Source organism: Eucyclogobius newberryi, unplaced genomic scaffold (genome assembly GCF_026437365.1).
Source record: "Eucyclogobius newberryi isolate DKJ021-1_F unplaced genomic scaffold, fEucNew1.0.hap1 SCAF_18, whole genome shotgun sequence".
NCBI lineage: Eukaryota > Metazoa > Chordata > Actinopteri > Gobiiformes > Gobiidae > Eucyclogobius > Eucyclogobius newberryi.
Genome location: NW_027315812.1, coordinates 15,429,815 through 15,444,038, shown reverse-complemented (window position 1 = coordinate 15,444,038; position 14,224 = coordinate 15,429,815). Strand labels below are relative to the sequence as shown.

Here is a 14,224-nt window from a genome sequence, read left to right as displayed (position 1 = left end):
TTGTCTGTATTGGCTTAATTTTTTTTTTTTTTTACTACACACATTATATCAACAGCAAATACATTACTCTTATTAAGTCTGCATCTGTTAATAATAAAATACAACTTTTGACATGCAAAAAGGCAATATCTGTCAAATACTGGCAAGTTTATGTAAAGCAAATCTACAAGTGATTTTACTGGCGGTACAACTACTGATCTAAAGCTTAGTAAAAGTGCTGATAAGTGCTATTTGAATTCTGTAGACATGTATTTTGATTGTTCCTCTTCCATTCAGTCCCACGTGATGCCGAGCAGGTTGCAGCTGATCTCCCACAGTTTCTGGGCAGACTCATCATTGGAGGCAGCTCTGGAGCATCTTGTGGCAGCACAGTCACTGAACACAAACAAACCCATGTGATTTTGATTTTAAGATTTTTTTCTTTTGTGTGGCAGCGTGAAATTAGTTTAGCCACCAACACAAAATATAATAAAGGCAGATGAAACAAACAGTCAGCAGCTAATGAAAGCATTTTTTTATTGACTGTAAACCTGGAAGAGGAGCTTCACTAGGAGTTGTTTAAATTTCCACCTATGTAATTTCCACTTTTTTGCTTGACATTTGTGAGATGTGCGTGTAATTAATGCACATTATGCACAAAAAAGCTGATTAAAAATGAAAAAAGGGCATAACGTTATATTTCTGAACTTTTGTGATTCATTTTACATTTAAAATGTGTCTAATACTTAAACTGATGTGTTTAAAGTCGTGTTTAAACACATTTCTGTAGGATTCACATATTATTGTTATCAGGACACTCCAATAAAATATCAAGATGTTAATTTTTGCCAATGTTGCCCACCCTTAGGTACAAGATCTTTTAGAAGGAGTGAAGTAGGAATTACAGCTATAATGTGACATTTTACTTGGTGAGACAGTATTGATCGAAATCTTTGGTGTTGTTCAGTAATTTAGGCTGTGACAGCACTAACAATTCTCTTCTTATTTGGTTTATATCTAAAACCAATCTGTAATAGTTTACATTACATTACAGTTGACATATTCACTGTTTTGATTATTTCAGACAAATTAGGCATATAGTGGTTTAACAGAGATATTGTTGTAAAATGTAAAATGTGATATATCATAGATTTATGTAACTTATGTTGATCATCTCAGTATCACTTTAACATATTATCAGTATCGTGAGCCAAATATTGTGTATCGTATTGAATCGTGAGGAACCATAGTCATTAAGGAGCCAGTAGTATACCTGAAATAGCCTCCACTCTGACTCTCCAGGCCAGGCTCAACTGCACAATAAATAGTTGTTTGTGCTCCTTCCACTGTTGTCTTTGTGAATATCCTGAAGATCTTCACTGCCACCTGAATACACTGGTGCTGGTGCCTCCACAGGTCCGACTGTACCACCCCCGGGTGCAGAGAAAACACACTCACTCCTGTGCCTGAACAAACAGGGAATAACATTATCATCCCACATATGGTGCATCAAACAAGCATAACCCTATTAGTTACTTTTCCATGTTTTTACAGCTTCGTGCCAACCTTGTAATCTTTTGGCTAAAGAGCGGGCAAAGAGAACATTAGCCAATTTGCTCTGCCCGTAGGCTTTCATAGTATCATAACTCCTCTCGCTGTTTATGTCATCAAGTCGAAGTCCAGTCCATGTGTGAGCCACAGAGGCCACCACGACAATCCGAGAAGGAGCAGAGCGCTTGATAAGGTCCAGAAGGAGGTAAGTCAACAGGAAGTGGCCTGGGAACACACATTTCACATTATTATTTCCACATGTCATACAGTATACATAACATTACTTTACAGGTCAAAGCACATATTGTTCATGCTTGATTTGCATCTTCCTTATCTGCAGAGGACTTACAACTTCTCCTTTACAAGTGGACCAAGCTGACTGCTCTCTACTTCCTCACCTTCACCATCATACATTATTTGGATAAGCCCAATTGGACAATAAAGAACTCTTACTACTGTGTATTATGTTATCACTCGATTCCAATACTAAGGAAAAGGCTTGATACTCTATATTGATTCAAATACCACAACAATAATGTCATTTTAATCACATAACAACAGTGATTTCTTAAATGTTACCATGTGGTCTTACACTGGTTCTTGTAGCGTGCAAGACCATTTTAAAATAAACTAGTTTTAGTATCAATTAGTATGTGGGAATCTATTTTTTTTTGACATCCCTAATGTGTAAATGTGCTGTCAAGTTTGGCATTTTTATGAACTCTTCAGCTAATCTGTCATTAAAAACTTGTGGTTTGACTTTGGAGGTAGACATTTAACTATTCAGGGAATGACACTGAACCATTTGTTTTAAATAAGATAAAATAACACTGAAATGTAAATTATTGTGGTCAATCAATATGAGGAAATTATCTGTGATTCATTTGTGTCCAATCCCCCAGCTTTAACTACATTGGACAGAAACACAACAGGTCAGTACAAAAAAACAAAACTGAACTAGCTTAAAGGAAATCCTATGTCAATTCCATGGATGCAGTAAAACAGGAAGTACAAAATGGGTCCAGGCAGGGGTCCCATATATCCATAGGAAGTTTTAAAGCTTAAGATGTCCCTCTATTGTTCTTAGGTTCCTGTTTTGTTCCAAAAAAACAAAACATGGGTGAAAACTAAAATAAATACCGTCAATCACAGCCCAGGTCCAGTATGACAACGATAAATTTGAATATTGAGCATGTGTGGATAACAAGCTGTTCTCACTTCTATTGCAGAGACAAAAATAGCACTGCAGTCAACAGTCTCCAGGAAATTCACTGACAGCTTGAAGAAGCAGCACTGGTTTACTCTTTTTAGAAACTTAGAAAATATTGGAACATTCTCTTCTAACCAACCATTAAATCAGATTAATTGCAACTGAATTCTTCTTAATATGACTTTTTAATAGCTTGGGAAGAGTGAAATACATCAAACTTACCCAAATGATTGACTCCAATTTGCAGTTCAAAGCCATCTGCAGTCTTGGAGTAGGGACACATCATGATGCCGGCATTATTTATGAGAATATTGACCTTTTTTTCCTCTAAAAACAAATAATACAATGTATACCAACACTGACATGCCTTGGTAGTTTGCAATAGTTTGTGTGCTTTACCTTTCATGATCAGTTCAGCAAATGCTCTGATAGACTTTGTGTCGGACAGGTCCAGTTTTCTGATGATTAGATTCTCATTCCCGGTGTCTTCTGAAATGTCCTGTTTGGCCTCCTCAGCCCTCTCCAAGTCTCTGCACGCCATGACGATGCGAGCACCTGCAAAAAACATCACGGCAAGTAAATAATGGACTATTAATCGTGGTTCCAAGCGTGGGTAGGCAATGTTTCATTTTGTGATGCAACTGTGATTTAACTGTGCTTGGAACTGACACAAAAAAGAACAAGTTGACTGCTGTGCTGGAGGTGGCAGAAGGGCAGGAAGTTGAGCAGAGGTTTCACCATCCAGGGGTTAATGAATCGATTGTTGCTGTGACCCTATGCAGACTGTCAATGTGTCCTCAGGCAAAACTCTTCAGCCTTATTACCCGTGTCAGTTTACTAATCACAGGATGGGTCTGATTTGGGTCATCTGTCATTTTGGGGCCCTCTTGTCATTCCTGCGCTGCTCAAATTTCAACAGGATCTAGTGTCCGACAGGTATTTATCACAATGTGCGGACTAAAATTTGAATACAAGTCACTTTGTGGGGACATGCTTCCTTTTTGTGGGAAAAAAGTCTCCCTGAGATAAAAATCGTCATAAAAATGCTTTAAAGTTAGGAAATGGGTTAAGGTCGGGGTTATGTTTAAAGTTAAAGCTAAGCAGCAATTAAGGTTAAGGTCAGTTAAATCAGATTGTCCCTGTTAAAACCCATAATAATGATTAAAACAATAAATAAAAATAATAATAATATGATGTTAATATCTTTAACATTAAAGAGGAAGAAAGAGGGTATAGACATTTGGAGAAACTGTTAAACCATGGCAAACCCTGACGTGCAAGCAACTGCATAATATGTGCAATCATTTAAACCACTACATCCCTCACAAGGACTTATCAAACTTTTCTAAACTTGTAAATAACAACAGACGCTATATTCTCTATCATTGTTCCAGCAAACAGACGAATGCCATTACATAACCAGTCAACCACCCTTTTTTTACCCCACAAACAGACAAGTTCCACAGAAATGTGTTCTCCCACGCAAATTATAACCTAATGAGCCTATTAGAATGGGATGACAACTTCCCCTGCACAATGCCCCATCGCCCCCTCAAAGAATGGTCTGTATCCCTCTGTCTTTTTTTTGTGCTCTTCACACAAGAGAAAAGTCCAAGTGTTTACGCATTCCTTCAAAATGACAACTTGCTTCATTTAAATTGCATAGTAAAGAACCATTGACACAGGCAGAAGGTCTCGCTAAACATGCAGTACAAGTGCAATCCCAACAGCGGCTTAAGCCTTTTCACATAGTGCTAGTCGGTAAGATCTGCCCTTCAAGTTTGTTTTTGATGCCGAGTGCCCATGACAAAATAAAAACTCCTATTTTCACAAGACGAATGATTGCTCCGATTACATTTGATTTCCCCCGGTAACTTTCCTCACCCTGAGCAATGGAGCTGTCTAATGAATCCTTGCAAATCTAATTATGCTGTCATCATGTTATTGCAAGAACCCATTACCAAAATGTGATACAATAAGTCAACATAGAGATAGCAGTGTTATTATTTCCCTTCCAGCGATAATAAATCATTGGCTTGGTTTGATATTTGTTTATTAGATTAAGAAAAAAATATGGGAGAACATAACACCTTTCCTCTCGCACTACTGAAAGTCTTCATATTTTGCGTAGGAGGCATTTCAGGTGTTTTGCTGTGTTTCTATCTGAGGACCAGTTTCTATACATAATACAAGACTTTAGAGGACCTCACTTCAATGGTAAACACAACTAGAATTGCTACAAATCAATTGCAAATGAATATAAAAGTTTCTATTTGAGGCTGAGATTGAAAACTCTTGAATTAGAAAAAGCTATGATTATGAATTACAAGGATACAAATTACAATGATACAAATTACAATGATACAAATTACAATGATACAAATTACAATGATACAAATTACAATGATACAAATTACAATGATACAAATTACCGGTAATCATGGTCTTGGATTCATAGCAGTTTGTTATATACTTTTTGAAATACGGCGTTACACTTTTCGCCTTGTGCTTTTGAAAGTCATATTTTGCGTAGGAGGCATTTGGGGTGCCGTGCTGTGCTTTTCAGACCGATGCACACACTGAATTGTATAAACAGTTTTCATGCGCCCAGCCTTGTCTGCGTGGCCCCTGTGGCTGGAGAGGGGAGTAGAATGCACAATGGCCTCTCTGTCTGTCCCCTTGATGCTTCGTCTGTCTACCATGACCATCACTGTCATCAAATGAGCCGTTTCACCCATTTCACCCTTCCTGTCTATACGCCAACACACAATGGAATTTGCCGAGTGAAAAGCCAAAATGTTCAGCTAAAACTAAAATGAAATGTACAGCTTTTTGCCAATTTGCCAAGCACCATTCTGCAAATAATCAAAATAATTATAATAATAATAATAATGTGATTACTTTCTTTTAGACATTTAAAATACCTAAAGATTTAGTTCAGATTTTTGTCATATTTCAAGGCATAAACCATATTATGTTCAACTAATAGTAAAAATAAATACGTTTTTTCAATTTAGCATCAGGATTAAACATTTGTACACAAACCATTCAGCAATTAATCAAAGTATTCGGGATGAATAATTTTTGCCATTAAAATAGGTAAACTCACAATTTCAATGCCATATTGATAGGGTTGCTTCATTTCAGGGCATCTGACATAATACCTTTCATGCCATGTACATATGTATACTGTCACGATACTTTAAAGTCGATTTCAATACTGAGGATATTTTCAACACAAAATAATAGTACTTTCTTTATGTCACCATGGGGGTTTATACTAGTTCTGGCAAAGCTCAAGATGATTCTAAAACTGTTCAGAAAATGTCCCATGTCATGTTGTGGTAATATTTTTTAGTATTGATACTCGATCAAATGAGTATGTGAGATCGATACTAGATTTCAATTTCAACAAGTATCTGATATTTTATACTTTTGACGACTCTAATGTACTTAACTTACTGGGTGATTGAAACAAGGAATTACTGACATGAGTTAAGCCAAGAATTCTGTTTTGTTGGAGGTCTGAAAGCATAGGTCACGCTGTGTAGCTTTTAATCCAGCCGAGCATTCAAGAAACTAGTTCTAGTTCTTAAGTAAAGAAAGGGATTTGGTGGAGAAGTTTGTGAACAAGAAGGAAGCCAGGGTGCAAAAGTCAATATCTCTGAGCTAGAAATAGATTGTTTATCTCAGCTGGAGTGACAAGCCCGTCCAATACCTCGCCTCGCCAAGTCTCTGGCAGTTTCTTTCCCGATTCCCGTGTTGGCACCTGTGATGATGACAGTCTTTCCCTCCAGCCTCTCATCACAGGACCAGCGATTACAGCACATGCTCCTAAAACACGCAAGAAAATATTCACAAATGTAATTAGTTTAATTTTTTTCTGAAGAAGTAAGATAGCAAAACTATCAAAAAAATACTTTTTGTACCAGGTAAAAATAAATAAATAATCATCATCATCAAATTGTTGCAAACAAATATATGATTTTTAGGGTATTAACTATCCTACAAAATGTTATGTAGTTATTGACATTAAAACCCTCAATGTTTACTCTGGTTGTCTCAGATCTAAGTTCAGCCTCCATAATAACAATAAAATACAAGCTGAACACACAATAGGTAAAACAAGTGATACTTTATGATTGAAGAATCATCGTGAATAATTATTAGGCCCGAGCGCCACAAGCTGGCGAGAGACCTATTAATCTCGTAAGGCCGTGCGAAGCACGGCTGCGAAAGTGCGCACGAAATCGAGCGCAAAGCGCTCGCCCACTTCCAAACACTCACTAACGCACTCCTTCACTCATGCACGCCCCGTGCATACTAATTAGTAGTAGGAAAATGGAACATTACCGTTGTAAACGGGCGAAGCCCGTGCAAAAGTGCGCACTAAACAAGCACTTTAAATTGGGATGACGACCGGTCGTCATCCCCTTATAAAGCACTCATTTGCGCTAAGTAGCTCACGAATACGTTCCCCATCTCTTGCATGTTCCGTGCATATAAGCATGTAATGCAAAAATTGAACATTATTACTGTATAGAGGGCCAAAAACACAAAGTGGGCGGAGCCCACTCAAAATTATCGAAAGTGCCCGTCAGTGACCAGGGACCCACACCATGAGGTAGGAAAGCGCGAGCGCTTTCCGAAAATGTATAGTTTATGATATTTGAAAAATGGGAAACATTGTTTTCGCATCGGAATATTATTCTTTCTTTCTTCTTCTTCTTCTCGGGACCAACCCCCCTATTTTTCACCCAGTGAACATTGACGAAAAGTCGCAAAAATTAGCACACCTCTAAAAATCGTGCCTCTCTACATTCTGGCTATTTCCTTTTTCTAAAATTAAAAAAATTGGCGCGTCAGCGCCCCCAAATGTACCAAAAATGCATTGAGAGATGGGAAATGACCCAAAAAAAATCTGATCGTAGAATCATGAAATTTGGCGCAGAGGTAGATGGTGACAAGAGAAGTAAAAAATATTATTACGGCAACGCCGTCCGCCCAACCAAATGTCGGTCATATTGCTTCAAAAATGGCTAAACATGACTTCGGAGTTTTTCCAAACGTCGTACTTTTACAAACTCCTCCCAGGGCGTTGGCCCTAAAAAGCTGAAATTTGGTGAAAATGCTACCGAGGAGTGGGACATCAAAAGTTATCCAAATTACATTGATACCTCTCACGGTCTCGGTGCGGCAAAGCCGCAAACTGTAGCAAGAATTTCAGAAATCTCCCAAATTTAACATTTCTGCCGTTTGCGCAGATAAAGTCCGAATTGCGTCAAATTAGAATCAGTTGTTAAACTCTTTGCCCTAAACCTACTTGAAGTGAAATAAATTAATTTGGAGCCACAGCGCCCCCTACAGATTTTATATGGAGGTTAAATATTTAGTTTTGCGAAATTATATGAAATTTGACACACAACTCAATTTTGGCATCCCCATCAAAAAAGTCAATGAGACCCATGTCATAATTGTTATGGCGTTGCCGTAGCGATGACCGAAACCTTCCATGTTATTCCAATGGGGAAATCGCCAGAACATGTTTACACTTTAGACTTTCACGAACTCGTCTTAGGGCGTTAGACATATTAACCTGAAATTTGGTGAGACTCATCTTCAGGGGTGGACCATCAAAAGTTATCCACATTTTTATTCTAAGAGTCACGGTGTCTGTGCGCACATTTTGCCAAGAATTCAAAATAAAATTGCTTTTTGATGGTAAAACAAAGGGGAGAAGATGTGACAGCGTCACAGATTCAGCAGTAGATGTAATAAAAGGACAATTGGGGCGCGTTAGCGCCCCCTCCTCTTGCGGCGTGGGCGGCGGCGTGGCGGCGGCGTGGCGAGGGCCGATCATTGCCGCTTGCGGCTATATTTTTATTTTATTATTGAACTGTGTTCAATGACAATGGCAGTAAACCTTTTCTGGTTCTGATTCTACGTGTATAACTAATCTCTAGCCAGTGCTTTTTCTTATCAGTAGAGGCAATAAACCACATCTGTACTTTAGAAATTGTATTCAAAAATATGAATAGTGGATAAGATACTGTGACAGAAACACTGCAGCTTCCAAATGATTACAATAAAATATTACAAAAATATATAAATTAAATTTACATTGATATAAAGAAAAAAATAAGCACAATAGCCTTGCCTAAAGTTAACAAATACAACACCAGCCGTTTTGCTTCAGCACATCAGACAAGCAGCAAGTTAAAGCTCCTTAAAATTCCAGCATGCTAAACACTGGTGCCTGTCGCCTCTCCGTGTTTGGTCGAGTTGGAGACTTACCTGCAGTCCATGGCAACGCGTCAGTAAGAGCCACTTCTCGGGAACAGCAGGGATCCACTTTCAGGGCACAAATGGACTCGAGAGCTCTCCTGTCCCTCTCTAACACTGACTTTATTAAACGATGCCATGGCCCCGCCCCTTTGCCATCGCAATTTTCACGCACGGACCAATCGCGCTCGACTTTGCGCGTAATTGATCCACTTGTTTCCGGCGGAGGGAGTAAATTGGCTGAGTGTTTTTCTCTTTATGGACGAGCTGAACTGGCACCAAAGTAAGACACTATAGTTCGTAATCTGATAAACGCAACTGCAGGAGATTCTTTGGCGCAGCATCTTTGTGCGTTTAGCCCAAATCAAGATGGTTCCTCTATTTCCTTCTGCAGGAAATATCAAAACTGATACATTGCAACACGTCCCCATGTTTATGTGTTTAAAGGATTTCATAAACTTGATAGAATAAGCTTAATTCTTGCAAACAGGATTTTTTTTTTAAGTTAAACGAGTACATTGTTATTATATTGTAATAATAAGAGAATTACGCACAGGATTACAGAAAGGAATCAAAGACCTATCAAGAAAAATGTCATATTAATACATAAAGAAGCATATAAAATAAATATTGTGTAATTGACAAAACGAATACACTCCAGGCAAGGCTGAAATTCACTTTCAAATCTCCTTTATATACTCTTATTCAAGTCAAACCAACATGCCGCACACAAGCATCAGGGTAAGTGGAGGACAAGCACCAATGTAAGTGGATTAGGATTCGTTTATTGCTAATACAGTCCTGCTTTGTATTCTGTTTCCAGAGATCACTTTGAAATGAAGAGTGTGTCTATCTCCAGCGCATGCCCAGCAGGTGGCAGCTCACAGCCCACAGCTTCAGAGCAGTGGCATCGTCCTGACCAGCTCTGCAGCTTTCAGCACCAGCACAATCCCTGGAGGGGCGACACAAAGCACACTCATGAATAAAAGCAGTGAGTACAGATCCATTTAACTTATATGTTTGACCCTCAGCAATGTACATCGCCCACCCTTACCTCCCTCCTCCACACACACACACACACACACACACACACGCACACACACGCACATGCACGCACGCACACACAAAAAGACTGTCTCGTGCTCTTTCATGTGCTCAATGACCCTCTTTGTGCAAGAATATTTTTAAATTTTCAATCATTTGAATAAGATATAAGTAAATTAGGTTATTTTTTTTATAGTAAGCCAGTTTTTTTCTCATTTCATGTCTATATGAGCCAGATTATTTCGCTCTCTCCTCTTTTTTCATACTTCTTTCTATGTTAGAGTAGTGCCCTTTACAGGAGATGTGATTATTATGATGATTATTTAGGATTTATTTTTTTATATTGACTAATAATTTGAATTCCATTTTATTTTGTCTTTTTATTTAAAACAAATGCCAAGTGTTCATCCTGTTTTGTGAGGATATACACTTTTATGAGGGTTGGCTGTGGACCTCTCATTAAAGAAATAGCAATATCTGATTCTTGATCTTGATCAAAATTTGATTAATTGTATAGCGTTACTTAACAGTTATTTAAATGACCAGAGTGGTGCAATGCTAACATGCACAGAAGCCTAGCACATCACCCAGGGGTGGAAGGTAAATAGTTTCAAATAACTGTAATTGAAAATATTTTTTTTAGTGGTACTGCAGTTTAATTTAAAGTCATAGAAGTTACTGTGTACCATTCGTTCCAATCCACAGCTTTTTAAATCTACAAACACATGGCACTCCATCGCCTGCTTTGATTGACCAGAGCTAAAACAAAATATGCAGTTTCAAATTCACTTTTTGACTCATTGTTTTGAATAAAGTATTATCTAAAAATGCTTCTAACATGTAGTAAAAATGTAACTACTACTTAATGTATTTTTGATGTGCTGCTACTATTCACTTTTAAATACGATTTTGGAAGCAGTACTTGTAATTGATTATATATTTTTGGCTATTTTAGTGTTGTAAGATCAGTGATAAATACTATAATATTAGCTTTTTACCTCTGTGTTTGCCAATGTCGCCTACATTTACTTTTCTTAGGATAGTTCAGTTTATTCTGAACTGGGAATGGATAGAGTACTCTGGCTTGTTGCTTGTGGAAATGTCGGTGGTTATGACCCAGCCCAGTGTATGTGCCTGGTGTTCAAAATTGCACCGGCAAATGGCTCTGCTCCTGGCTGTTTTTGTGGCAGATTTTGTGGCTTTTTGTGCGTCACACTGTGTGCAATCCCAAAAAATATCCTCTCCTTCTGATTCCTTTTCGTCACTCTGCTTAAGCTGCCATCTTTCTCAGTGAAGGTCACGACACAGTGGAATATTCTTTCTGACGCTACAAGGACATGTGCTACAATCCAAGGCTTTAAAAGTGAACTCAGAGAACGCCTCAAGAGCTCTAGAGTTGTAACCATTAGACTCTTTAGGTCCAATCATGTACTGGCTCTGTGTGTGTCTGTAGCTGTGAGCAGAGTGTAGATTTTATTGCATGTGTAAATAGTGTAGTGTGTGTTCAACCATTGTCACGTCTGTATATTGTCAAATGTCTAACTCTGATACAAGCATTTATGTTTTAATGGTACATGGTTCCCTTTGCACTTACTTGTAATATCCACCGTTGACCATCTGACTCTCTGGATTACAGATGCAGTAGATAATGGTGAGGGCGCCATCAGCTGGAGACTTGATCAGAAAACTTAAAGTCTTGAGTATGTCCACAAGTGGGCGCCGCATGTGTCTGGTGATTTCAGTGTTCACTGCTCCTGGGTCCACTGAGTAAACCGCCACGCCAGAAGCTGAGGAAATACTTGATTATATGCTATTTTAAGATTGTACTTGATAGTTAAGTCATTCTAACTGACATTTTCAAGGAATAGAGAGGACAACAGTTCATTTTACAAACACACATTAACATTTGTTCAGAGCATTCGTGGTAAAGCCTCGAGACTGTCACATTGGCAAAACATTCAGATTCATTTTCCACGCACACGCACAAAGGCAGTCATATAGTACTTCACACTTGTTTCTCACCCTCCATCCTTTTGGCCAACTCCCTGGTAAAAAGGACGTTGGCCAGCTTGCTCTGTGCGTAGGCTCTGACGGGGTGGTAGTCCTTCTCTCCATCCAGGTCGTCAAACTGGATCTTGCCCATGGTGTGAGCGGCCGATGAGACATTAATAACTCGAGACGGGGCCGAGTGCTTCAGCATATCCAGTAACAGGAACGTCAGGAAGAAATGACCTAAGATTGGGAGGAAATACATAATAAAGCACGTTTGTAGGCCTATCAATAGACATGGGCTATTTAGGGATAAACAGCATTTTATTAATCTTATGCTGTACCACTTTATATTTACAACATCTTAATAAAGTATGAACAAAGACTTAATTCATAACTAACAAGTAGCTGTTAGGAGAGGGAGAAAGAGAGAGAAGGGAAGAGAGAGAAGGAGGGAGAAGGGTGTTGTATAGCCCAACTAACAAGTAGTTTATCAAGCATGATTCAGGGATAGTAACTAGTTAATTAAGGAATTAGAAGTTAGGGTTAGGTTAGGTAGTTACTAAGTCTGAATCATTCTTAATAAACAATTTGTTCATTTAGAATTATTCATTTATCTATTTAGGATGATTAGTAATGTCATTACTTCATATTTTTACAATTCTAGTTTATATTTTTCATTGTTATTAAGATACATTCTCACAACAATTTTTGGACACTTTGAGTCACATATAAAGGGTGTGGAATATTCTTTTTGGAATTAGCCAGAAAACAGATTATCGGTATATATTATATATATAATTGTCTTATTCTTGTAAGTGTGAATAGACTACATGAACTGTACACAAAAGGGCAACTTTTTTTTAAATTACAATATTCTTGAAATAACTATAACTATATGATAATATGCCGGCTGCCTCATTAGATTTCATAATATCAAAGCAAACATTTTTTAAAACTTTTTACCTAGATGATTGACTCCAAATTGCATCTCATGTCCATCTGCTGTCTTTCCATAAGGGCAAATAGCAACTCCTGCGTTGTTAACCAGGAAGTGGAGGCTTTTCTCAGCTGAGGAGAAAGTACAAGTCACAAACAAGTCACTTCAGGCAACACCTTCTAATGGGAGTTACTTTATAATAGGAGTATAATCCACTTACTTTCATAGACAGTTTCGGCAAACTGACAAATGGATTTGGTGTCAGCCAGATCCAGTTGCCTGGCGACTACCTTGGCTCCTCTCACAGCTCTCAGGATGTCACGGGCAGCTTGTTCTCCTTTGGCCATGTCTCTGCACGCCATAATCACCCTGGCTCCTGCACATATTACTGTTAGTATGGCTGTTTAATACTGGGGCTTTAATCTACTGCTCTTGAACTTGCCTCTGCTGGCGAGGTCTTTGGCTGTCTCTTTGCCAATGCCTGTGTTGGCCCCAGTCACAATGGCTGTTTTCCCATCCAGACGCACATCTGAAGACCATTTAGGCACAAACAGAGCCCTGAAAGAAAAGTTAAAAGAAAAATTAAAAGAAAAGTTAAAAGAAAATGTTGCAAATTCCATTCTATGTCATAACACCACTACTAATAATTAAAATAAATAACTTTGTTCAAGTTGTAGTTGATTTAGCAGTTAGAAACATATTGATGAGACATACCTGAGCAAATCCATCTCTTTTTGTGGGGACATAAAGCTGCAGTATCCTCGGCTGGGTGTGCCTGTCTAAAGACTGAAGCTGATGACACAAGCTGAACAGACAGCACAGGAGAATTACAGAGACTTCATTGACTTCAGTACGTAATGAACCGGGACAGTTAGCAGGAAACAGTTGACACAAGCTCATCTCTGTTTTAACCACGTAAATGTGACAAATGGATTATAGCAGTGTTTTCAGAGTGCCCCTTGTAATCTTTGAAAGGAAGCTTTTAAGTACAGTATCAGCCAGAGCAATTAGAGAAGCATCTGAATCATTATACAGTAGTTTACATGTACTTTCAGGAAGACATGTGATAGTGGGTACATTTCTGGACTGTGACGGCTAAAATAGGAAATATCATGCATTTTGTGTGTACAAATATATATATCTTTTTACACAATATTTATTTTGTAATGTGACCCATAAACCAGTACCAGTATTTGATATATATTAATAGAGCAAAATGTGCATATAAC

At 38.2% G+C, this 14,224-nt stretch overlaps 2 protein-coding genes across 2 annotated transcripts; both read right to left on the bottom strand.

Annotated features, from left to right (window-relative positions):
* Nucleotides 1–239: 239 nt before the first annotated feature.
* Nucleotides 240–9,157, bottom strand: LOC140364496 (retinol dehydrogenase 12). The gene is made up of 7 exons (XM_072450652.1): nucleotides 9,035–9,157; nucleotides 6,459–6,574; nucleotides 3,140–3,295; nucleotides 2,963–3,067; nucleotides 1,546–1,755; nucleotides 1,253–1,445; nucleotides 240–375 (listed from the first exon to the last, which is right to left on the bottom strand). The coding sequence occupies exons 1-7, from the start codon at nucleotides 9,043–9,045 to the stop codon at nucleotides 273–275; spliced, it is 894 nt and encodes a 297-aa protein (XP_072306753.1). The 5' UTR covers nucleotides 9,046–9,157; the 3' UTR covers nucleotides 240–272.
* Nucleotides 9,158–9,703: 546 nt separating this feature from the next.
* LOC140364495 (retinol dehydrogenase 11) lies at nucleotides 9,704–13,870 on the bottom strand. Its single transcript, XM_072450651.1, has 7 exons — nucleotides 13,710–13,870; nucleotides 13,438–13,553; nucleotides 13,216–13,371; nucleotides 13,022–13,126; nucleotides 12,089–12,298; nucleotides 11,661–11,853; nucleotides 9,704–9,974 (listed from the first exon to the last, which is right to left on the bottom strand). Exons 1-7 carry the CDS (start codon nucleotides 13,739–13,741, stop codon nucleotides 9,872–9,874), a joined length of 915 nt encoding a protein of 304 aa, XP_072306752.1. The 5' UTR covers nucleotides 13,742–13,870; the 3' UTR covers nucleotides 9,704–9,871.
* Nucleotides 13,871–14,224: the final 354 nt, after the last annotated feature.